The sequence below is a fragment of the Cebidichthys violaceus genome, unplaced genomic scaffold (assembly GCF_023349555.1).
Source record: "Cebidichthys violaceus isolate CVI_PGR_0920_01 unplaced genomic scaffold, fCebVio1.0.p SCAF_10, whole genome shotgun sequence".
NCBI lineage: Eukaryota > Metazoa > Chordata > Actinopteri > Perciformes > Stichaeidae > Cebidichthys > Cebidichthys violaceus.
The window spans coordinates 8029366-8054150 of NW_027176263.1; the positions used below are offsets into that span (position 1 = coordinate 8029366).

The following is a 24785-nucleotide window of genomic DNA, read 5'->3' on the forward strand; positions in this document are numbered from 1 at the left end:
GCCACTTCTTAACTAATGATTTTCTGAAACCTTTGCTGGCTCTTACACTATATATATATATATCTGTTTTGAGGTGGGCTTGTTTGAGTTTGAGTTGTTTGAGTTTGGTGTTGTGATGCTGTTTCAGAGGATTTGATGTTGCGTCATTTGCAGTGGAATGATTCTTGTACCTGCACTGTTATTTGACAGCAATGTTCTTGTCACACTGTCACTTGATAAAACCAACGTTGTTGAAGCATTTCCATTTGCAGGAAGTGAACTTGTTGTGTTCCTTGCAGTGAGGCGTGCTTTAGCTGAGAGACTACTACTAATTACACAAAATAAGGAACAGAAGCTAATAGCTTTTGAATTATTAACATGTGTCTTTGAATGCAACTCAGGGGCTGTTTTTTTATTGTAAAAAAAGTCACGGCAGGTGTTGCTAAATCAACCAGCAATGAAATCTTCACCTTCGTCATTTTAAGACCAATCTGATATTTAGAAGAGCTCATGGGTAACTGAAATATGTTGGACCAGCTCAGGCAACAGCTTATATGAGGTTGTTATTTTTGCTCTGAAATATCATGTGCACTGTGCATAGTATGTCCACTATCATGGTATTTGAGGGCAACTGGTCTATTTTTTAACAGCAAAAATACAACTGGGAGAACTGTGCTCTATTCACTTTCCCTGACTTTCACGAACCAAGTGTTTTAATTTCAGCATTTTTTCCCTCAAGTCATTTTAATCAGAGCACCACTGAATGACTCCATGGTATGATTATCATGTTCATTTCAAACAGTTGGCTCGTCCTATAACACAATAGCAGCCACTCTCAGCACTCATTGAAGGGGGTAATACACCATCTGTCAGCCATGTTGGTCCAAACCAGAAGAGAGTGCTCACTGTAACCATTAGCAGAAACCAAAACGTTGTTCACAAGTGGAGAATTGTGTCCTCTGACTCGCTGAGGTCCAGATACACAACATATGAATACTTTGCTGAACACAGCTACAGAAAAGCTTCCACAACTGAGTCTCTGCTGCTTCACTTTCATCACAGGGGTAGAAGCCTGAGGCGTCAGTATTCCTCTGTGACAGCACAAGGAAAAACTCTTGTGATTTGTCTGTTTATGTAAGCAGCTGGGGAGAGCGTTTTGAGAAGAGAACATGCTGTTCATTGCTACAAAGCTGAAGCTTGATATTGTGATATAATCCATACATTCCTCGTTTACTGTGGGGCTCTCTGTGCTTCGTCCATACTTTGCCTTGCAGAGAGAACAGAATGGGAGCCTTTTTAATAAAGTACTATTAAATCTCAATAACATGCAGAACTAGATAAATGCATCTTTCTTTTTTTTTAGTAAAAGGGAGCACTAAGAGAGAGTTTCTTGTGCTTTTTATTGTTGTTGTTATTATTATGGATATTTTTGACTGAACTGAGGCACTAGCTAAATGAGAATAATTCCATGTATTAAAATGCATTCATTTCAGGGAAAGCAAGCCAGCAAAACAATTCAGAAAAACAATTAATGCATAATATTGTGCAATTCTTTCTCACCAGTGCTGAGTAACTTGTATGATTAAATACGTGCTTTAACACTTGTTGAGACAACACAATTCACATAATCATATAAAGTATCTTTTGACTTGGATTGATCATTTACAGTGGTGGAAAGTGGCTGAACACGTTTACTAAGTACTGTAATATTTTTTTTGTACAATTTTGAGGTACTCAATTTAATTCCAGCTCCAACATTAAAACGCTATTTGTATTTATGCATCAGTCATTTGAATGTGGGACTTTTACTAGTAATGGAGTATTTTATGGTATTAGTACTTTCACATAAGTAAATGACCCATTTAAGTCACTGCAAATTAGCAATATTAAGAGGATGAAAATTAATGTGACTATGAATAAAATCATTAGGTCGATATTTTTCTGCATCATTTTAAATATGTGTTGACAAGATAATTAGTTCCCAAGCAATCATAATTTACTTCTTTGCATGTAAAATAAGCTAAATTGCACCTGTCACATGTGGCAAAGGTCTGGAACACATTTAATAACATGTGTTCCCTGAGATTGTCATGTTTTGACTAGTTTTGTAACCCAGACAATTAGAGGATACTCTACTGCACCTGGCAGTGATTAGCTCAAAGTACAAACAAACAAAATGCAGTAAAGAATAAAGCAATTATATGAATAAGCATTTTAATATGCAGCTCTCCATGCAAAAAAATAAAACATTAGGGCACCCAGAGAGCCAATATCGGTTTGTTTGTTTGTTTGTTTGTTTCATTTACACTTCAAGTCTGCAGCTCCACAGCACCGAGTGTAAACAGGTCAGATGCATACAGTTTTATTACTCTTTGAAATGTCAATATTTTCAGTTATCAAACAAGACTGAAATTGCCAATATCCCACCACTGGGCCATGGGAAAAATGTGAAATGCAACACAGTGGTTTTAAATCAGTCAACTTCCCTGTAGTGTTCAAAAATACAATTTTGAGGGGGATTTATTATCTCACACTAATGTGCACTATCTCGGAGATTCAGTATCATTGTGACTCCAGCATGAGTTTAAATCAGATTACTTTTCAGCCTGTCTAAGCTTAGAACTCATCTTTCTTTAAATGGTTTCAAAAGATGAATTAATCTCATTGTGAACATTGTAATCGCTTGCATACATTTTAGCCTCTTAGTTTCTCCAAAATGCCACCAAATTTGCATCAAAAGAAAAATTACAGAATGACATCACAAGCTAGTTCGAGCCTTTTGGCATTCCCCTGCAATTAGATGCTTTCAAAGTACTCTGAATCCTTGTAAAGTCAGAGGAGTGCATGGAAAGCAATATGAGTGTCTCTCTGACTTTTTAATCACAGATGTTTTTTGCATCCTCCTCTCAGATTATCCACCAAAGTCTTATTAGAGGACAAGCCTCATCATTCAAGGCTTTAGATCCTGAAATAACTTGCCACATCAGAATTAACAGCACCTCGACCCCTCTTTAAAGCATCTTTAATACACACAGCCTCTTTTATTGACTGACGTATTTATCAAACCTGTTTTTTTACTTTTTATGATTTGATTCTCCTTGTTTCTTCTTGTTTGCTTCCATTCTAAAACACTCTGAATGTGATAAATTATATTGTTATGATGCTATTGTAAGTATTTAATGTTGCGTCCTTATACAGTGCAGTGTAACTACACAGATTGTTATCTTTATGGACTAACATGTATGATACATTTGACATGTGCTGAAACTTAGGCCATAATATTAAGTGTTTTCTTTTTTTAAAGTCTACTCGAGTCAATTTTGATGATTTAGTCTGCAGAACATACAAGGTCATATACTAAATAATAACAGCCTGAAGGATAAAATGGAAAAAAAAACTGTACACACTTTGTAATAACAGGAGATCAAGCTGCATCAAGCGGTTTGCTGGTGGACCTAGTTGCAATATTTTAGATATTACTAAAAAAACACATCACTTTCGAACCTGTGACAGCAAGTTACCTAAACTGATGAGTGGTACAATGCTGTTGTTCAGCTTTTGTTAATGAATTACCTCAATACTTATATCTCAAATTATACTTATATAGTTCATACCATCAATATACCAAGAAATCTCTGCTTCCTGTGGAGCCAAAACCCATTAATCATTTATGTGTTAAGGTGTGAATAGCAGCTGTTGCAGCTTCAGGTTCTAGTAACATCTGGATACCCTGGAATTGAGCCAAACAGGCCACACCAACTGAGGGGAATTTGAAGAACCCAGAGATACCTTTAGTGCAAGACTTGGTTCTCCATCAGCTGGGTTCTTATACATTATTGTGATATACAGTAGATACCAGATGATACATGAGTGCCATTGGCCCAGTTTGACACACTTCCAGCTTTGCTTTCCTTAGTAACAGACAAACAAAATCCGGCTTCTATAGCTTCTCCTCACAGACTGTCGCTCTACTTAAGTTTTAAGAAATCCAACAAGTTGTGTAAACAGTAAATATAACTGCAGCTGCTGATGTATATGTAGTGCTCAAAATGGACATCTCTGGCTTTTTCTTTCACTTAAAGTTGTATTCAAGCGTTCTAATTCTGTTTAAAGTGCTCTCTAATGGTGTCTTTCATTGACGTCAAGCTTCTTTGACATTTCTATATCTGAGATCAGCAGTTGTCAAAGTTTTTCACATCATAGAGCCTCAAAAAGACACATTTGCACCCACAGACTTAATCAGATTAGAAAGACTCGTTTTTAGGTCGGGTTTGAATGGAAACTGTTGCCGCTGCAGATGGGGAGAAGATAATTGTGAGAGCTTTGCATTCTTTGTTTCTGGCGGATTCATTTATAATTAAATTAAACCACCTCTGGTTTTGCTCAGGACATCTGGTTGTCCACTTTGATCTCTGTAGACTGCTGAAGAACATTGGGAGGCAGAAGAAGTAACAACGTGGGCGATGTTTACAGTAATTTCACGCTTCAATCCGAAAAGGACTCATTGGACTGATGAGGACACAGACCATGCATTAGTTGACAGCAGGAGGTTTTGCTGTGTTTGTGTGGGTGAGAACACAGAATGTGAGTTGGATACATCACATGTGCACCCTGCGGTAGTACAAGCACAAGTGCAGACGTGTCATTGTCAGTTCAGACTGACTTATTTCGCCCTAATTATTGTATTTGTATGTTGCCTTACTTATAAACCTAGTGGGGTTGCTTCATAGATGAGAGAGCAGGATTCACATGTTGCCAGATTGTCGCTGTATCACGAGACAATCACATATCACACGGAGATCCATCTCGTCAGGCTTCAAGTACTGCTTTTGAGTCTGGTAAGCTAGAGCACCGGCCAATCACAGCCCGTGACGGGCTACTGGCAGCTACAGGTGTGGCTTAGTTGTGCGCATGATGACTTCGAGAGGCGACTGTTAGAGCAGATGCTGAAAAAGCATCAGTTATATATATATAATATAACTAGTGAGTTTTTCTTCATTGAAGAGCAAATAGCTCCACTGAAAGAGGTTTTCACTCTTCTCACAACTCACTTCTGGGAAAGTTTGATTGACAGATGATTCATCCAATCATCTTTGTTTTTTTGAAAGTGCCGGCCCTCTTCCAAACAGTTTCCAATAACGACTTCTTAGATGGTTCAGTGGAAAAGTCATGTTAGCCACCTTTAGCATTAGCTGAGGAAACACACAGTTTAATAATAATGGGTTAAATACTTCAGCATTATTCTGACACAAATGCAAGTTGGAAATGATTTGGACAGACACAGTAAGTGGGTGAACTGAAGAGTGATAATAGGCATAATGGACCTATTAGTTGGTGCAAAACACCTTCAATTAGAGTGCACCTGTGGAGCCGTTATTGTGCTCACTAACAAATCCAAACTGCAGGTTCTTTTGCTTGTCTACCTCCTTTTCAGGGTTCCATCTCACTCAGATTGTTCCTGTTACAGAAAAAAAATACGCACTCATTTTTCTTTTGTCTTCATTCAGTTAACACCCTCAGTGGGGCACACAGGCTCACATGAATTGCCATGTCATCCAGAGATCCAAGATGGATGGAATAATTTCCCCCAGCGTTGCCCCCACTCTCTTCTGCCTGTCATTGTGTGTCAGTCTTTCAAGACTTTAAAAAAGATTGCCTGAAGTGCATTGCCTAAAGCAATCTTCAAGCCCTCAGCCAAGCGCCTGGCTAATCTGATGTGGGCATGCGATTCATTTAAAGAGCTTTTTGGAAGGTTGTTATGCTTTCCTGAAGAAATACTACATGGTGAACAAAGAGGTGTCATATTCAAAACTGAAGGACATGTAACAACACAGGCTAAAAAAACTGCAGCCCAGTCTGATCATTTAGTCTATAAGGCTGCTCCAGCTTGTTTAGCTGGACAATCACAAGGTTACAGAACTTCACTGTTTGACTCTTTAGTGCACTTGGAAGTGTGGATAAGTTATGGGTTCGATAATAAGATCTCTATTGCTGGAGGAACACGATCTGTCAAAGTTCAGCAAGGAAGACAAACTTAATTGGAGTTTTGAGCAGCCGTCTATCTCTGTGTGTCAGTAAGACATGAGGGTTTAAATAATGAATGTGTCTAAAACTTTGTCGACTCTCTAAGTCACTGTACTGTCACTTTTCTTGCATCTTGACACTTAAATATTTTTAGAAATGGAGCACGATTTAAATCTGTCACAATATTTCAGTCATGGAAGTTTTAATACCAACTTGTCAATACATCACTGCATGGACAGGAAGTGGTCAACCAAGAGGGTGTGATGAATGTCATGTCATCAATCTCAGTGTGGTTAACATCAGCACTGACACTTTCTCTAGGGGACAGTTTATATTCTGAGGCCACCAAGCCCCCGATAAGGTCAGGCAACACATCAAACGCGACACACATAAATCCCCAGTCAGGGATGTTCTCCTGGCAGCTTCTCACATTGGCACAAAAGAGAAGCAAACATCTACCACTTCAAAAGTTAGGAACAGATCACGTCGAGGATTGAGTTATCACCGGGAGGGAGCGGCTGATTCATCCCAAAGTTATCGAGAAGTCGAGGCACGTGCTGTCAATCTCAAATCACAACAAAGTGTGCCTCGGAGAGAGTGGTTTTTCTCCTGAATGTGACAGTCGTGTTTCGAGAGTGCAACAGCAGCATACCCAAAGGGCCATCTCGAGTGGGCAGCTGTGTGATGTGAAGGCCGTGATGCTTGTTGGTCACCCAGCAACTTCATCACAGCTCGACTCTCTGTCCTACGGGAATTACTGCAAACACTGACGAGCCTGCAATACTATTAAAGAACGTGTTTTCTGTTTGTTTGTTTTTAAGCTCAAGCCGTATGAACATGTTAACTGTGTATGACTATGCACAGAGAAACCTCCCCAATAACAACAGTTCTGAAGAACTTAACACACTGCAACTTCTCATTGGACTTACATGTGTCTGACAGATAGTCAGACACATTGACTGATGAAAAGCTGCAACAAGCAATGCTTTCTCCAACAATTCCTCTAGGCCTTAAAAGGGCTTTCAGCTAAGGTCAGCACCATGTGTTTAGTCAATGATTGAAGGTCACTGAGCTTTATGTTAACGGTCTTTCACCAATTCTCAAGGCACGGCTCCTATTCTGGTACTAAACTGGGGCCTTTATTGCACCCACAGGTGCCTACTTTTTAAGCCACACTGGCTTTTTTGATTTCTCCCTATACATCACGCACACATTTGGCATCAAGAATTCTTCAGTTACTATGCCATCCAAGTCATTAGAAAAGCTTCTTAGATTCATTGTTTTATTGGTATTATATGGTGCAGCTCTGTAGAGTTACTCACAAGAACTTGTTCAAGAGTCTGATCACAGTCTTGTAGTTATCATCATGAGAGGCTGAACCTTCCTTTAGAAAGCCCTCAAAGAAGTCCTTGAACATCTAAATCAGCAATATGGTGTGTCCACTATGAGCCTTTAAGATGGGACTCAGTACTCCAGCTGCAGTGAGATACCTCCTCCACAGCCTGCAGAGAATATGGGCTTTATGCATCAACTTCACAAGGCAATCAGATAAATCATAGTGATGGAATCAAAAATGTATGTTATTTTTAATAATGTTGAAATGGCTCCATGAGGGTGCTGAACTACTGGATATAAGCCGACTAGCTTTCTGTGTGCAGTCAGACATGCATCAGTTCAACTAATCAGTCACAACCCAGTAATGAAGAGAAGAGATGAGGGGGGTGAAGTGAAGAGGTTTTTATTATTTTTTTTATTGTTGCATTACTGTGTAAAGACTGCTCATGCAGAATACTGGTTGGAAATTTGCAAAGCGCTCCACAGTCCCTTCCAGGAATAATAAATATTGCAGCCATATTGATCAAATGACAAAGCAGGATAGCCTTACACAGCAGAACGCCACTTGGTGCACAAACTAACAGCTAGTACGCGCTGTGTTGTTTTAAATCAGCGGTATGCATCTTCATATCTCAGGGGAATCGTCTAGCTATGTCGTGATGTGAGCAGGATGCTATAGAGTGAGAAGACAGCAAGGTGGACAACAGGTGTTTGCTTGTTTGTGATACGAATCTTAATATCGGGTTATGTGCTGCGGCAAAACAAAAACAAAAAAACCCTGATCCGAGCACATTCAGGCTACGTGTTCGTGTAAATGAAGTTTTCACATTTAATCAATGAGGGGGCTTTTTTTCTGCATATGGAAAATGAGTGGGGGCGAATGACAAATGGAAGAGAAGCGCTCCTTTCATTTCACCTACTAGCGGTGTGAAGTGTAGACTGGCTGCAACCATTCGCGCTGCTTCCGCGGGGTGGTATTAGTTCTGCAGTGTTTTGAGGGTTGTTGTTTTTTTTTTTTTGCAAAGCGCTTCTCACCGAGGAGCGATAACTTTCGTGTAAAAATGATTTTCAGGAATAATCCAAAACCGTCTTTTATGCCCGTCATGTCATTAGACCTGCAGCCGAATAAACAGATCCTGCGACAGCGTGCGTTTCTTTTTTCATTGTATCAACCTCCCCCTCTCACGCCAGCAGAGAGGAACAGAGTATCAATCTGATGCTGTCCACCGTTTCCAGGGTGAAAATCCCCCCAAGGAAGCATTCAAAAAGCTGCTAATTAAAACAGCTGAGGGGGGGTGAAAAAAAAATCAACCGAAAGGGAGAAAGACAGGATAACAGGGGCATTGAGAGGGGAAAGAAGGAATACGTTTTGGAAAAGATCTAGAGGAATAGAGAGTCACGCAGACAGGCACACAGGTAAATATGAACGCTCTTATCTCTAAACATTGTGAGGGAACAGCGATGTTTTCACAACACTTCTTGGTATCTATATCTGCGTATAGCGAATCAATCAGGACCGGTCTGCTTGGACACCTCCGTGCGTCCTCCCCCTCCTCCGTGTCTCTGCCTCTCTATCTGCTTCTGCTGAAATGCTGCTCGTAGCCACACAAGAGCCGTGTCGATGTGTCTGTTCGCGTTTTTGTTTTTTTTAATGTAGCAGTCCATACGGCTCTATAGCTCTCGATTCAAATAATGAATTAAATAGGAAACCCGGAGCGATGTCGATAAGTCCTGTGAAGTCGTGCCACCGCTGGATTTAAAACCTCTAATTGCCTCTGCCTTCTTCTTGCAGGAACGATTCTTGGGGAGCCTGGTCCGCCAAAGGATGTAAAACGGTGCTAACAGATGCATCTCATACAAAATGCTTATGTGATCGTGTATCTACCTTCGCCATTTTGGCTCAGCAACCAAGAGAAATAGTAAGTAGGCTATTGATTTGTTATTCAGTGTGGGTTTTATAGGCCAATGTAGAGAAACACTGCCTGTGTGTGTGTGTGTGTGTGTGTGTGTGTGTGTGTGTGTGTGTGTGTGTGTGTGTGTGTGTGTGTGTGTGTGTGTGTGCTGGTGCAAATGGAAATTGAATCTTTGGTGTGCTAATCCCGTTAAATAGTAATTCAGCGGTAAAGGGAGATTGTGGGCTGTTATTTGTAGTTTGCACATACATTTGTGTAACTCAGCGTGCGCGCGTGCACGCGGGAGGGTGTGTGCATGCTGGTGCCTGGGTGTCAGTCAAATATACATTTGGTCAAGGGGAAAGAAAACAGTTGTCAGCTTTGACATTTGTTTCTGTTGTTAGTCTCTGCTGTCAGTTTCTGTGGATGAGGTTTTGAAACCATGTGTTTAGCTGATACCTGACATGAGACTATAAACCTTGAAAACATGTTTACATCGTGGCCTCTGCATTAGCACACAGGAGGAATTGAGATATCACAAAGACACCTATTACCTTCCTCTCTGTCAGGCCTGAGGCATTCAAAAGCAGAATGGCAAACCACAGAGCGCCTACAGCTAGCTCCAAATAGCAGGCCTGTGATTGGCCGGCTCACATGGTGTCAAATGTGACTAGAAAAACAAATCAAACAAAACATTTTGATGCACTTGAGCCTTTATAGCTTCCAGTGACTCTGCTTCAGCCTCCATTCTTTTGCAATAGAAAGTCCAGCACAGATAAATGGAAAGACTTGCATGTAAACGGCCTTCAAGCCCACGCATGCACTTCATACCTCACAGTGTATTAGGGAACCCACTGTGGACTGTTATTCAGATCGGTGGTATGGTTGTTTTGATTGGTTCTCTCTCTGGGCAACAATAAAGATTTACTGTCCTGCATGAACCACATCCAACCTCCCACTGACTGGTTCGTCTTGCTCTGTCTCCTCCACAGACCATGGCGTACTCAGGGGTCCCATCTGTGACATTGATAGTTGGCTGTGGTCTGTCTTGCCTCTCCTTGATCACATTGTCTGTGATCTATGGTGTGCTATGGAGGTAACTGCAACACTTAAGGATGATTTCACTTTGTGCATTTTTTACAATATAATATTTGCTAAATCATGTGATAACAATGGTTGCTTTTATTGTTCTTGTTTTTCTTCAGATATATTCGCTCTGAACGATCCATCATCCTGCTCAACTTCTGCTTATCTATAATCTGCTCCAACATATTGATCCTTGTTGGACAAACGCAGACGCACAATGTGGTAAGTGTCATTTAAGGATTTGTTCAGCACAGTTTATAAAGCATGGAGGTCCAGTGGTCTTTTTTATATGTCTACGAATTGAAGTTGGATAATGGTGCAGTGGAAAGATCCACGTGGCACTTCACTGTGGCCATGTGTAGGTTGAAAAGAGCTCTTTATTTTTGTATTGGCCACAGTAAGCATTTGGTTGAGATCTTTACGCTGTGTCATATACTGTAGTTCATTATGCAGAATATCATGCGGGTCATGCTCATGATTTTTGGAGGTAAACAACAGTGGAAAGTCCATCATCTTCACCTGTTCCCAGTTAATTTGAGACATTTCAATCAACCCTTATTGTCCTTATTTTGAAAAGATATTGATTTAAAGTCTCACTGGTCATTTACCAGAAGTCTAATCTCCAAAATGATGCCTTTTGTGAACCAGTTGTTGGCTTTGTCATTGAGAGTACAAAAATATAACACATACATTATAGCCTCTTTCATGCAAATTACTCATCTTCTTTTGAGTCTCGGCAGACAAGCTTCTCATATTTCATCCAAATGGAATATTAAGTGTTCCTAATGCCTCTATAAGATGTCGATCCACTTTGCGTTGGCTAAGGACAAATGGTGTTACATTGTCCTCTGGTAAATCTTAGACTGCCCAATCTGTTGGCGTTGAGAAAGTCTCTAATTGCAATGAAAGGTGCGATGCCATAAAGAAAACAAAAAAAAATATACCGAAGAGGACAGTCAGATCACTTTGAGATGAAACACTAATGCCAGTTTTATTACTGTGGTTCAAACCTGAAGCACTGCAATCATTTACAAGTCTGACAGTTAAAGAGATTCAACAGTGTAGGAGCAGCAAGGCAGACATGGTGCACACCAGGAGACATGGCGCACCAGTCAATCAAAGACTGATGAATAATTGCAATGCCACCCATATATCGGTGACGCTAAGGCGCAGCTTCAAAGTTGGGCTGGAGGATAAAAGCAGCGCTCGTACTTAGAAAAGTAAGAAAACTGTTTTTGTTCAGATGAGAGCTGGACTTCAGATCGAGTCAGCAGGATTCAAAAGGACAACGACTCCCGTCAACTTCTTCCAATAAATATGTATCACTTCCTCTCTCTGTCTTCATAACTGGCCAGTACACAAGTGGCTAATGTAAAAGATTGTTTGGCAAACAGTAGTTGGAATTTACAAGCTGCCCACACAGATGACCTTCTCTGTCATTTGGCAGTGCTACACAATTACACATTATCCATTTTATTGTGTAACCACATTCTCAGTATACCTTTACATTTTGGAAGGAACACACAGTTTGTCTCCCCTCATCTCATTATGTATATATCAAAATGCCTCCCCCTATTAATTTTCCCTAAATTGAACATAGGATAATGAATGAATAATGAATGAAAGAAATAAAAGAAAAGGTGTGTTTGGTAAACCTACAATGTCTGGTTACTGGTGACACTATGGATTAAATGTGGATGAAATGCACTACCTGTAACCATTCACTCCAAAATGAATTGACCATTTTAATGTCATAGAAAAACAAACAATCAGCATCCACATGTGATAAGTTCATCTGTTTCTTCTTTGCTGGCCCTGACATATCTGGCACACAATGCACAAAGCTTTAGGGCAATTTTAAAGCTGAGCTGATTTGAAGCCTTGTCAGATTTAATCAGGGCTCTAGTCGTCTCCTGTCTTGATTATGAGGACCACCACTTAACATGGACTATTCACTTGGCATGCTGCTAATAGGATATCTGTCTCTGAAATCTGCAAAGAGATTAGGTGGTTTTCAGAAAATCCACTAACATTCTGAAGATGTCATTTCAGCGTCTCTCAGAGTGACTCAACAAACTGATTAATGTATTTGTAACTGGCTAATATTGGTTTTTATACTAAACATTAAAACTGCACAAATTTACATTTTTATTCTAACCATGGATCAAATAATTCTGTTATGTGAAAGGGTTGCTGTTAGTGATGAACCCAGAGAGAATTATCACCAGACTTAACAGTTCCCCTCAGCTCTATTGAGCGTTTGAGCATCTTTCTGCTCATTGTTTGGTTTTACTGCCTGCAACGTTACTGTTTTAGTTCGCTTTCATGGCTCTCATCGACCTTGTTTCCAGCAGCAGGTAGCAGGTATAGCAGAGCTTTTCTGCTGCCTGCTGCTAGTTAGCGACCAGCTGGTGAACATAGTGGAGCATTTAGCAGCCAAAGAGCCAGATATTTCAGATATTTTTGTTGGAGGCCATAAACAGGAAGCTAAAAGGAGAGTGAATATTGGACTTACATTTAGCAGGTGGCCAGAAACACGACTCCAAATAAATGCTTAAATTGTTCTTCATCTTTTGGATGTGTCATTTGGCAGCTGTGTGGCGAACACATTTGTCATATCAGCTTTTTAAAATGTCAGTATAGTGTTTAAAGCTTGTTGCGATGCGGCCAACGGGCCAAAACAAATCGATGAATGCAGGTTTTATTAAATTCTGCATTTTTTTATTAACGTAAGGTTGCCTCTGTATATATACAGACATATGTACATATTACCGATAATGTTTGATCTTGTTTTTTTTTTCATCTGGAGAAACTATGAAAATCAAAAGTCAAATTTCATTATTTGTTTTCCTACAGTGGATGCACCAAAAGCTTAAACCACAAGATCATATTATTTCAAACATTTCAGATAAAAATAGACTTAATTTAAATGTTAAGTTCTAAAATAGCTAAAACAGCATTTTACCTATTCATTTCTCACAGCCTCAAACATTTTTTTTACGAAACCAAACTAGCTCTTTCGGGGCCCGTCATCAACAATGGTAAGGTACATCGATGTTGGTTCAGTCAAGTTTAGAAAGCTGTGTTTGTCTACTCGAGCATCCACAATGCTGTGGATAAAACTTCCAGGGCCATGAATTTATCACTACTATCCCTTTGTTCTGTCTTGAATGTGTCGCTCCTGTTGTAATAATATTTGAGAAAATATTTCATGTGTTTGATCAGACATACTGTAGAGCCCAATGTTTCCGCAGTAGGCCAGCGAGAGGAGAAAACATAGCCCCTGTGTGGGTTTAATTGCCATGCTGCCTGACACTGCCTCACTTGTTTTTCCTCCATCTCTTGTAAGAAGTGCATATAATTGGCTCCACTGTTTGTGGATTCAGACTTGCTCATCGTCTAATAGAAATCATCTCTTTGGTGTGGAGGTGTCTTCTGGGAGCAGGAAGTCAGTGAGTCACCTTTGCCTGTGTTTTTCCTTTGTCCTCTGTTGTTGTTCGTCTAGGATTATAGAAAGAAGACAGAGAGAAGCACAGAGGGAAGGTAGAATTAGGGTTTCTTGGAGTTAGAGTTCCTTTAATATATTCATCTAATAATGAGCAGGAATCTATTCTACTGAACATTAAGTGGGTGAAAGTCAAGGCACCCGGGGTCTATCGCGTGCCAACAAAACATCACCAGAAAATGTTTACCTTTTATAAAAGGATTTATTTTAAAGTCATAAAGTCATCTGGTCAGGAGTATTGTGAGCTAACACAGTTCTTTAAACAAACAGCTTTGTACAACTTATCTGCTATTATCTGATTTATGACCGCCTACGCACCCTGATGCAACACAAGATTGTGTACAAAATGATCACCTTTTGTTTAAATGCTGCAAGTCATGTATCGTCACAGATGGCTTATCAAAGCTGGCATCTAGTCAAGAATGAATATTGAATGTTCAGGTTACATTATTGCCAAAAGCTAAATTTACATATTCTTGAATAATTATATTTAACACAAGAAAACAAAATAGATAGTGACTAGATAACACATAGACTTTAAACACACACACACACACACACAGAGTTATACAGTTTTACAAATGAAATCAAACAGAAACATTTACTTCAGAGCTTGTAGCAACTCTTAGTGTATGACAACAGTCAACATATTTTGCAGTAAATATTGCACATTGATTTTTCTCACCACATAAATATGGCAGTTGCTGAGGATCGGGTAGATGGACACACTCAGGGTATATATTATTTATTTTTCCAAAGAAAACTTCTAGTACATCCTTATATATTCCCCAAGTACAGTAGAAGTGAGATTCCACTCAGTCTGTACATCGTCAAGCATTTTCCTTATATACTTGCTATTCAATAAATGGAAACTTCTAATTTTTAATTAAATATATTGTATAATTGCAATGATATTAGCACATTCCGCCTCTTTGTATATTCTCAGTTACAACATTATGCTGACCATTTCAATGAGGTTTAAATAAAGAAATAATCATTCCTACACATGTTCATACAATATGTCAAACAGAAAACATGCTCAAGGGCATATATGTACTGTAACACATGCAGTAACTGCAGTATGCACATTTAAGCAATAGTATATTTTTAGTACACAAAGCTTGACCTCCCTTATAGTGAGGTGCAGCAAAGAGGGATTTAATTTATCCCTGGCTTCCATTCGAAGGTTAAACTTTTTAAATACATGCTTGGTGCATTGAAACAGGCAAAATCAACATACAGCTCATTCCTACACATTTTGTAACAGCAGGAATCCTCTGGTGAGGTTCAGGAGAATAATGATATGCATTGTTTCGAGCCTTAAAAGAGTGTTACATATTGAAATAAAGTAGGCAGAAGTAGACATTTTGTGACTAGTGTCAAAGTTGATGCATTTTGTTCAGTGTTTCTCTGTGGTTCAACAACACTTTGCCACCACCGCTATGTTGTTTGGAGTTTTTAATGTGCTCCACCCAAGCACCCACTGTATAAAGCACCGGGGCACTTTATGCTTGATTTAAAAGGAGGGTGCTTCAATCAAAATAAAAAAAACAGCCTCCTCCTCCTCCCACACTGATCCGGAGCAGTTGGGAAGATAAAAGAAATGCTGTAAGGTATGGTTCAGATTCTTCAGCAACATTTCAAATAACATTGTAGATCTTAACTGAACCGTACTTGAGATACAATTAATGTGCTTCTCCCCAGCTAGCTAACTCCTAAATATCTTCTAAGGGCGTATTGCAGTAATAGTGATACGTATTCAAAGTCAAGTGGACTGAAAGTTCACTGCATTCTTATTAACCAATTAATGAATCTGTAAATAATTAAATTATACATTGTGATTGGCAAATAAAACTGCCTGGAGCTCTGAGGAAAATATTTGAATCACCATGTCAACATTAGTTTAATCCAATTATGAAAGAGGGTGTTCTGAAATCCCTTTTAATATTTTGCTTCAATAATATGTCACTGCTCTTTTTTTCCCTTTGAATGGCTTGTCATTGCATTATGAAGCAAAGTGTTCAAGCAGTTCAAGGCAATTAGGCTTTCAGTTTGTAATATATGGAGCGTCGAGGCTCAACCTGGAGCTTTTAGTCCGAGTGTAGTCAGGCCACGGTGAGAAGTTCTTCACATTTCCTGCCCTGACCTTAAACTGCTATTATCTAACTGGCTTGGAGTAATACTCGTCAGCTCCCAGCCTTACCTTCGTGTCTATCAGCTCTGCAATGTTTTAATGTGGTCCCTTCCTCAGTTCCTCTGTTTCCATGGATACTGACACAGTGTGCTGAACATCTCCAGGCATTTGCCTTTCCAAAGGGCAGCGTGAACTCTAGGTTTCAACCTTGTTTTTCTATGACTACCTATGTCCATCCGGTTCTATCATAATGTCCTCATAATGTACCTTTCTCTCTTTTCAAATGCACAGTTTTTATATGTGAGGACTAACGAGGCTGGGTGCTATAGGCACCCGAGTGAAGCGTGAAACATAACGGCTGCATATGACCTGTTTCCAGGAGACAAGGCAGGCTCTATTTTCAGCACCTTGGACAGCACATGAGCAACAGCAACACTAGAATTAGCTTTGCATCAACAGGCAGTGTAGCTGCTGTGTGACAGACCCACATGTTTTCCCCTTCATTTAAAAATATGTCTTTACTTCCATGTACGATTTCTTTACACTGATTTGTCATATTTATCCTGTAATAACCACATACAGCACAGCAGTGTACTAACATACAGGTCAGTGAATTTATTAATCCACATGGAACGGCAGAAAAAACCCAGAAGTAGGCCGAATGTAGCTATGAAATTACACAATAAATTCTATTTCTTATTCAAAGCTTATTCAACAAAAGATTTATAGCACAGAATGCATGTGTGATTTCTACAAAAGCAGCAGCACGCACCTGGAATTACCACATGGGCAGGTGGCAATGAGTCATGGGAGCATCATATGCTTTGTTTTGATGGGTTGCTTTGATATTTTCCTCTTTGCAACATTAGCAGTTCTAAAGGGCTGCTTGAATAAGTTGGTTTCTGTTACCTTATGAGACATGTAAATATCTGCCAAAACTGACCCATATTATAAGGTTAACTAGGTCTGGCCAGTGGTGAAATTAGTTCATGTTGAACTGACCTTGCTGAAGCCACAATATGTTATAGTCATGCGTCACAGAAAGTGGAGATTTTTGAGTTGAAATGCAAGTTTAGCGGGACATTGTTGTTCCTGTTTTGTCTTATTATTATTATTGTCTATGGTATATATTTAAGGTATCCTATCAAAGTATTAAGGTCTATCTATTCTATAGGCTACTCATTATACACAGATGTTCTTTGAAGTTGACCATTAAAAAACACAAACCTGCAAATTACATTTCAGTGTCAAAGACATATGGGAATATGTCATTATGACATACAGTTCATACTGCACTTGATTTACATGACATGAACTTTGATAAATATTTAGGTCTCGGTAATTGATATCCCTAGAGGCTGTAGGTAAACACAATTCCCCTCTTCTCACACATGAGGTAATGCAGGATTACTGTCTCGTGTGAACCCCATGAACACTGCGGGGGATGGATGGATTTAGTGTGGTTCTCTCGGTGGGGATGCAAAGTGTACGGCAGATCTCACAGTATGGTGTGGACGCCCTGGGACGATACGATACACTTCAATCTTTCCCTCTTTGTGCGGCATTGCTCAGATTATCACCGCTTCACACTGCAAACAATCTGAACTGGAGAAAAAAAAAAAAGAAGCTTAATCTCTTCTCACTCACAAATGTCAGTGTGAAATGACACGATTCTCCAGGATACTTCTTCTATTTCTAATCCTCTTCTAAACAATCGCATTTCGAGATGCCTCTCCGCGGAACAAAGATGGACAAGCTAATGAAGCTGAAGAGTGCTGCTACGTTGTTGATCCTGAATGCAATCTGCCGCCTCTGACGCGTGCATTCTGTATCATTTAAGCAGTGTTGTGTTTTCTTCCCCTCCTCTCTGTGTAAAACAGTTGACCTTGTCTCACATGCCTCCAGGTGGGATCCCCAGCATACTAATGAGGGTTAGTGCAGAGGAATGCTAAGTCACATGTCAGCTTGCCCGGCTCAGATCTTTATTACAATTGCCACCTCTGTTGCTACAGTTTAAACTGACTCTTTGTTTCATTCACTGCACGGGACGGTGCTTCAGTGGACAGTCTAGACAGGCAAATGCATAGAGAAATATCAATATAATCGATTTGCAGAAATCTGTGCTTCTGATGGAGTCTGCTTTTGTTTTTGTATTGCAGCGCTATTGTGTTTTATAGTTTTAAAGGTGATGCATTTCTAGTAGAGAAAGCTGCATTTCTGTAAATGTGAAGCAATTCCTGAACCCACGGTCCTTGTATATATCTCTTTCTGACCGTTTTTTCCCCCCCTTGTATCAATAGGGTGTGTGCATCATGACGACAGCCTTTCTGCACTTCTTCTTCCTGGCATCCTTCTGCTGGGTTCTCACAGAGGCTTGGCAGTCCTACATGGCAGTGACGGGAAAGGTTCGGACCAGGCTCATCCGCAAGCGCTTTCTGTGTCTGGGCTGGGGTAAGCAAGCAGCATGTTTCCCTAAACTTCTTCATTATCTTCCATCATCCCTCGCAGCTGCCATCTTCTCTCAAGGTCTCTGGCCAAGGTGTCTTTCCAAGTATCTGTGTGTCTTTTTCCGTCCACTGTTTCCATCCTCTCTGTGGGGCAGCCAAATCCTCATCCTATCAGACTCGTTGTTGTGATGCTTTTGTGCTCCAGTCAAGCTCTCTGAGGGATGGGTAAATGGACCGGCCTTGAGCAGTGGGGGGAGACAGACTGGTGCGGCTCTCCCATAGCAGGTTGCAATGACCTTATGTCTGATAAAGAGGGTGTGAGCTGAGCCTTTACACTGCAGCACAATACATACCCTCAGAATCAGAGTTCAGGAGAATTTTGCAAAGGTAAAATGTTGAGAATGTATTTACTCTGCTGTATGATTATTCCTATTCTGAAATCCTTTCCAAAGTCTAATGTTGAATCATTTGTAATATCAATATGTATCACAAATGAAATACAGGTTGGAACCAACCTACCGTATTTATTTTAATCAGGCCGGGTTTCAGATAATTAAGTTTATCCTGCCTCCCACGCTGTGTTCCCTGCACTTGAAAAAAAAATAATAAATTATATTTGTACATATATGTCAATGAACACAGGAAGTAAAAAATATCTTTATCAAAATCTGAATTTTTATTTTTTTTCTTCATTTGATAAATGTAAGTCTGAATCCTCGTCCAAAGGCTTCTTTCTTACAGACTGCTAGAAAATCTCTCCTTTAGAAAAATCTATTTGATTATGAAAGAGCCCACACTCATTCTTCTTGTTACCTAGCAACAAACAAGGCTCTCTTAGTCATTGCAGTGCCACCGCTTGCTGCAAAAAAAAAAGAAAATATGGACAAAGGCTGTTCTACAAACACATGGATTTGTCAAAAACGCTATAACATACAATTTGATGAGAAATAACACAATCTATGTCTTGTTGTGTGACAGTAAAAATGCATTACATAATATGATGACTGTTTCTTACACGACTTGAATTAGAATTGCTCTAATCCTCTATAGGTTACCACGCGTATTCAAACAGAAGACAAATTCATTTTCAAAACTGATTTCCAAAGTGACATGTAGCACACGGTACCTGTTGTCTCCCTATGCAGCCTGTTTGAAGTGCAGCGTCTCCACCAGGCTGTTGCCTCCACAGTGATTCATGACATGCTTGTGTACACTCGGCACTCTTTGCCTCTTCAGCACTGCAGAGAGGCACTGCATGGCCACAGGGTCTTCGCCTCGCGCCTCCAGGAAACTGATTACATCAATAGCACCTGCGCGCGCTGCTCTGAGAGGAAAAGCGTTAATATTCTAAGCACACAGTAGTAAGGACCGAATCCATTACACCAATCTATAATGAGGAGACAAAAAAAAACCTTCATATAAATGGTGTGGAGGGCAGTGAAATGTCTTACAGTAGAGTGATGAAATTTCACTGGGTGGTTTTCTGGACTCGATGCTATGCTGCCATTTTGACAAAGCACAGTACAGTCTGTTCTCTTCTGCTGCTTAAGTGAATTCAGTACAGCATGTTGATTGAAATATTGAAATGCATATAATTGATCATATACTCTCAGATGATTGTATAGTCTCATACTGTAGCTTCTAATAGAGTGAGTCTAGCCGCACTTTGTAAAATGACTGCAAGGCAGAGAGGCGGACTTCTTCTGCATTAAAATGGACTTGTGCTCTCAGTTCTGACAAGTACAAGGACTTCTTGAATAACTATTGATTGTTTTCTGTTTTTAAGGATTACCAGCTTTAGTGGTTGCTGTTTCAATGGGATTCACCAAAACAAAGGGCTATGGGACACCTTTATAGTAAGTTTTTTTCTTTTTCTGTCTATATTCATTATTCAGTGCACACACAGTTGGTTCACGGTAACACTTAAGCGTAATGATGAAGTGCTCCTGCAGTGGCTTACTTATCCTAAATAGTGCCATAAACATAACCTAAATAATGCCATAAACAAAGTCCCCTGAACCTAATCAAATTTCAAAATAGCGCAGCAGGACCCCCATTTTGTGAGAGTTGTATCCCTGCTGGATACCAAACACATAAACACTGCTTAGAATCTCTTTAGCATTTTATTACCCTGTGAAACTTTGGAAATAGAGTTACAGCATATGGCACTTCTCCCCTGACAATTGAGGGGAATACAATTGTATGCTGGCGTGCGCCATTAACTTGGATGTTAATGTCTTGGTCGGACTTAACTGTGTTTTCCTGCTTTCCCTGCAGCTGTTGGTTGTCTTTGGAGGGTGGGCTCCTGTATGCCTTTGTTGGACCAGCAGCTGCTGTTGTTCTGGTATGTTTCAGACATCATATGTCCATTCCACTTTGAACTTTTATATGCTGAGAATACAAGGGACATGTAGATTTACGACAAAGACAATACAAATAATAAACTAAACTACTACTCCTAAAAATCCTGTACAGTTTGTAATAATAATATTAAGACACATGCATTATAATAACATACAATAATAACACACACACCACCCACGATGTAGTCTCAGTGACGGTACAATATCAGTGTGGTACAAATTGTTGAAACTCGACAAATCGTTGCTATGAAAATGCCTAACAGGAGGAACACACTCTGCTTTCTAAGTCAAAGTAATGAGCGTCCCATCAGGCAATATGCTCAAGCAATTCCCTTTCATTTACCATAATGGTGCTCCATGTAGCTATGAGGTTATAAAGTATTTATGCATTAGATTTGTTCAAAATCTAATATACTAGGATATTTTAATCATCTCATATTTACATTGTTGTACAGAGAAAATTACACAAAGAATGTGATTATGCAAATCCCTTAGTCTGTGTCAAAGGGACAGAGAACAGTGAAAACTGAGTCATATTTTTCATTGTCAAACTTCTGTGGTGGGATTAGAAATAAAGTGATTTGAGATTTTTTTTTTTTTTAAAGCGACTAAATGTCTTAGTTTGAGCTTCAGATGCACAGAGACTTGAAGTCTTGCTGTACTGTCGTTTCCGTTTGTGATGAACCTCAGAGGAACACAAGCAAAAAAATGTCATAAACTACCCTCTGCAGTGAGAATGATCACCATACTGCTGTTACCACTGTATTGATACTGTAACATCATAATGAGATGTCTCACAGACACAAAGCTGGTTGAATGAAAACGTCCCCAAATGTATTTGTATAAATACTTAATGAGCTCTTTATCTCAGCTAGAGGGTCTGAAATAGCTGAATATTTTAAACAATTGTCTACCCAGCTGCTATAAATCTTAAGTTTTGTATTTGCCTAGGTGCTGCTGCTAATAATAGGAGAAGGTGCCTTTGAGAAGACATGTATTTCTTGTCAGGCAGATCTTTTCTTATATGGCTGTTGTTCTGGGCTGACTATCCGGGGCATGCCTCATCTATTGGCAGAAAATGTCACAGAGATGAGCAAACAATAGAAGCTAGAGGTCAAAGCTCAGTGCAGGCGGAGACAATGATAATAAATTATTGCTATGTAGAATGTCAAGCTGGGAAATGTATTCAACAGTGGTTTTGAAATCATCTTTTTGCAGTTGAATTATTGAAAAGCTAATATACCTGTTCCCTTCTTACTGACAGGTCAACATGGTGATCGGTATCTTGGTGTTTAATAAACTAGTGTCCAGAGATGGCATCCTGGACAAGAAGCTGAAGCATCGAGCAGGGTATGACAGCACGTCCTTGTTAGTACCTCATTTTTCTTCTAAACATTCTTTCTTCTTAACTTCCTGCAAAAATACAAACATGTTTAGATTTTAGTTTTACACACATATGGAAGATGTAGACCTCCTTTTCTTGCTGCATAAAAGACATCAACATAAAGGGGTCAGATCTCTCTCGGGAGCGACACAGCTTCGTATTTCTTTGGCAGAATCAGTCCAAGATGAAAATCATTAAAACGCCCACACATTGGCTGCGTCTGCTGTTACTAATATGGCGGGGGAGAATTTAAAGTCGGGGTAGTGGCTGTTAGCATTGTTTGTCATGCTGTTGTCTCTATGTCCCACAGACAGATGAGTGAGCCGCATACAGGATTAACTCTCAAGTGTGCCAAATGTGGTGTTGTATCAACAACTGCTTTATCAGCAACTACAGCTAGCAATGCAATGTAAGTGCCCGTCAGTGCCTCTGAATCAATAAGACGATGCTACAGGGAGTCTCTGCATGTACAGCGTGTCCACCTCTGAAATTTAGACCTTGAAGTCCACTGCAGCGTAAACTGATGTTTCAATTACATCCCCAGTACATCAGAGCTACGGTATAGGAATGTCTTTTACTGCAAACATGCAATGTTACATGCTTTTTTTTTTACAGTACACTTACTTTACTACTAGCATGCACATTAAAGCCCTGGAGTAAAAAAAGGCGCTGATGGAGGTGCCGCTTTTCACTCCAGACCCTATTGTGTTGTCTACACCAATTCTCTTGCTTTTATTTCCTCCACACGATCCTCCCTTCCCTCTCAGGGCGTCCCTGTGGAGTTCCTGTGTCGTCCTACCTCTGCTGGCTTTGACCTGGATGTCTGCGGTGCTCGCCATGACAGACAAGCGCTCCATCCTCTTTCAGATCCTCTTTGCTGTCTTTGACTCACTGCAGGGTTTTGTCATTGTGATGGTCCACTGTGTCCTACGGAGAGAGGTAAAGGTTGATTTGAAGTCATCTTTTCTTTCACCAATGATCTTTGTTTACTAGAGATGATTTAAGTTGCTCCGGAGCTTAACCACATTAACAAATCAAAGTTATCACAACCATAAGTAGAAACTTTCACAAAGTGAAATACTGAATCTTAGGCAGACTTGACAGAGGATAAGACCTAATAACAAAAGCATTTTTTTTTTTTTAGATCATGTAATATGCAGTTTTGTGGACATGATGAATAACTGACTACCCCTGTCTTTAGGTCCAAGATGCTTTCAGATGTCGGCTCAGAAACTGCCAAGACCCAATCAGTGGTGATGCAACAGGAACCTTCCCTAATGGGCATGCTCAGATAATGGTAGGCACAGTTACCCTCTGTTATCTCTAACCATTAGATCCTGTATAATTTACGACGACCCAATGTCCCCTGGTTATTTATAATACACATACAAACCTCCTTGTTCTCCATTGACCTTAATTTAACTCATGCTCTTGATGCTTCATTATTATTCAGTTTAATATGGCCTCTCAAACATGAGGCATTGTTTCCCATAGGTTTATAAGGTTCTACATAATGCTTTTGCAAAGCTGCAATTACATGCAGGGTAGACACTTGGCCCTCTGATGAATGGCATTACTTACCTTTGTTTTTTTCTAGGCCCTAAGCCCGATTCTTTATTTCCATTTGATTGAACTTACTGTCCATGTTTGCCATGCATCCCTCTCATTTCCTCTCTCAGGGTAATAGAGGACTGTTCCCAGGCTGACCTTTTAAATGGGACACCAGTCCTCCTCATCTAGCACCACGACGCCACTGGCACATCATAGCAATGATCTGCCATTAGTATTCGAATGCAAGTCGGAGTGAAATCGTTTTCATGATAGCAGAATGGTGTCAAGGCCCTCTGGTTCAATACAGTCATTAGCAGCGAGCACAAAATACTTCCCAGCTGCTTTTCCATAAATGTATTATTGATATATTGTAAGGATGGTGCAGCGAAAACAATGACTGCTTTGCATTTTTTTTAAAGCCTTTTGAAATAAAATAAATAAATATACGTTTTTATCATTGATCCCAATCTTGCAGCTGGCTTTTACACGAGGATGCCTCTTGCTTTGTATACACACACAGTTTACAGTATAAAAGGCTTTGTTTTTAGTCATACTGACCGTCTTGACTGACCTCTGCCTACAGACGGACTTCGAGAAAGATGTGGACATCGCCTGCCGATCAGGTAACAAACAGATGCTCTCTTATTAACACGATTCTCCTTGACTTGCGTGTAAAACAAAGGCCCAAAAGAGGTTAGATGGTAAAAAATAGCTGAGGTTACATAACAACCAACAATCCCCACAGGAGGTTTTTTTTTTCACAGTTACCAAAACATTGACTTTAATCTGAGAACAAAACAGTATTAAGAGAGCTGTTGAATATTCATTTTCGTCTTTACTGCAATAAATGTGAATAACAGCAGCTTTTCCCATCTTCAGGCAGCCGCACTACGTAATAATGTGTTTCACTAACATGTAGATGCTGTCATAGAATAGATGCGTAGGTGCTATGTGTCTCATTTCTTCGAGGATTGTCTTCCTCGGTTAGTGGGAGGATAATAATAGGATAATGCATGTAACTAGTAGTGGCAACTAACACGGCCCTGGAGCCTTAACTTTTTCCAATCCTTTCCAAACCAATGAAG

General features: G+C 39.8%; 1 protein-coding gene across 15 annotated transcripts in view; it reads left to right on the top strand.

Annotated features, from left to right (window-relative positions):
• The window catches only part of adgrb3 (adhesion G protein-coupled receptor B3), a 111122-nt gene that overhangs the window by 80302 nt on the left and 6035 nt on the right, over window positions 1-24785 (top strand). For 11 of the 15 annotated variants that reach the window (XM_068724087.1, XM_068724101.1, XM_068724022.1 and 8 more), the window contains 11 exons: window positions 9131-9257; window positions 10223-10326; window positions 10436-10538; window positions 18256-18406; window positions 20189-20258; window positions 20680-20746; window positions 22030-22133; window positions 22460-22558; window positions 22917-23088; window positions 23351-23446; window positions 24284-24323. In XM_068724087.1, coding sequence (XP_068580188.1) covers window positions 9131-9257; window positions 10223-10326; window positions 10436-10538; window positions 18256-18406; window positions 20189-20258; window positions 20680-20746; window positions 22030-22133; window positions 22460-22558; window positions 22917-23088; window positions 23351-23446; window positions 24284-24323 — 1133 coding nt within the window. The remainder of the gene's footprint in view (window positions 1-9130; window positions 9258-10222; window positions 10327-10435; window positions 10539-18255; window positions 18407-20188; window positions 20259-20679; window positions 20747-22029; window positions 22134-22459; window positions 22559-22916; window positions 23089-23350; window positions 23447-24283; window positions 24324-24785) is intronic. The other 4 variants (XM_068724109.1, XM_068724049.1, XM_068724071.1 and 1 more) reach the window with 1 other exon arrangement.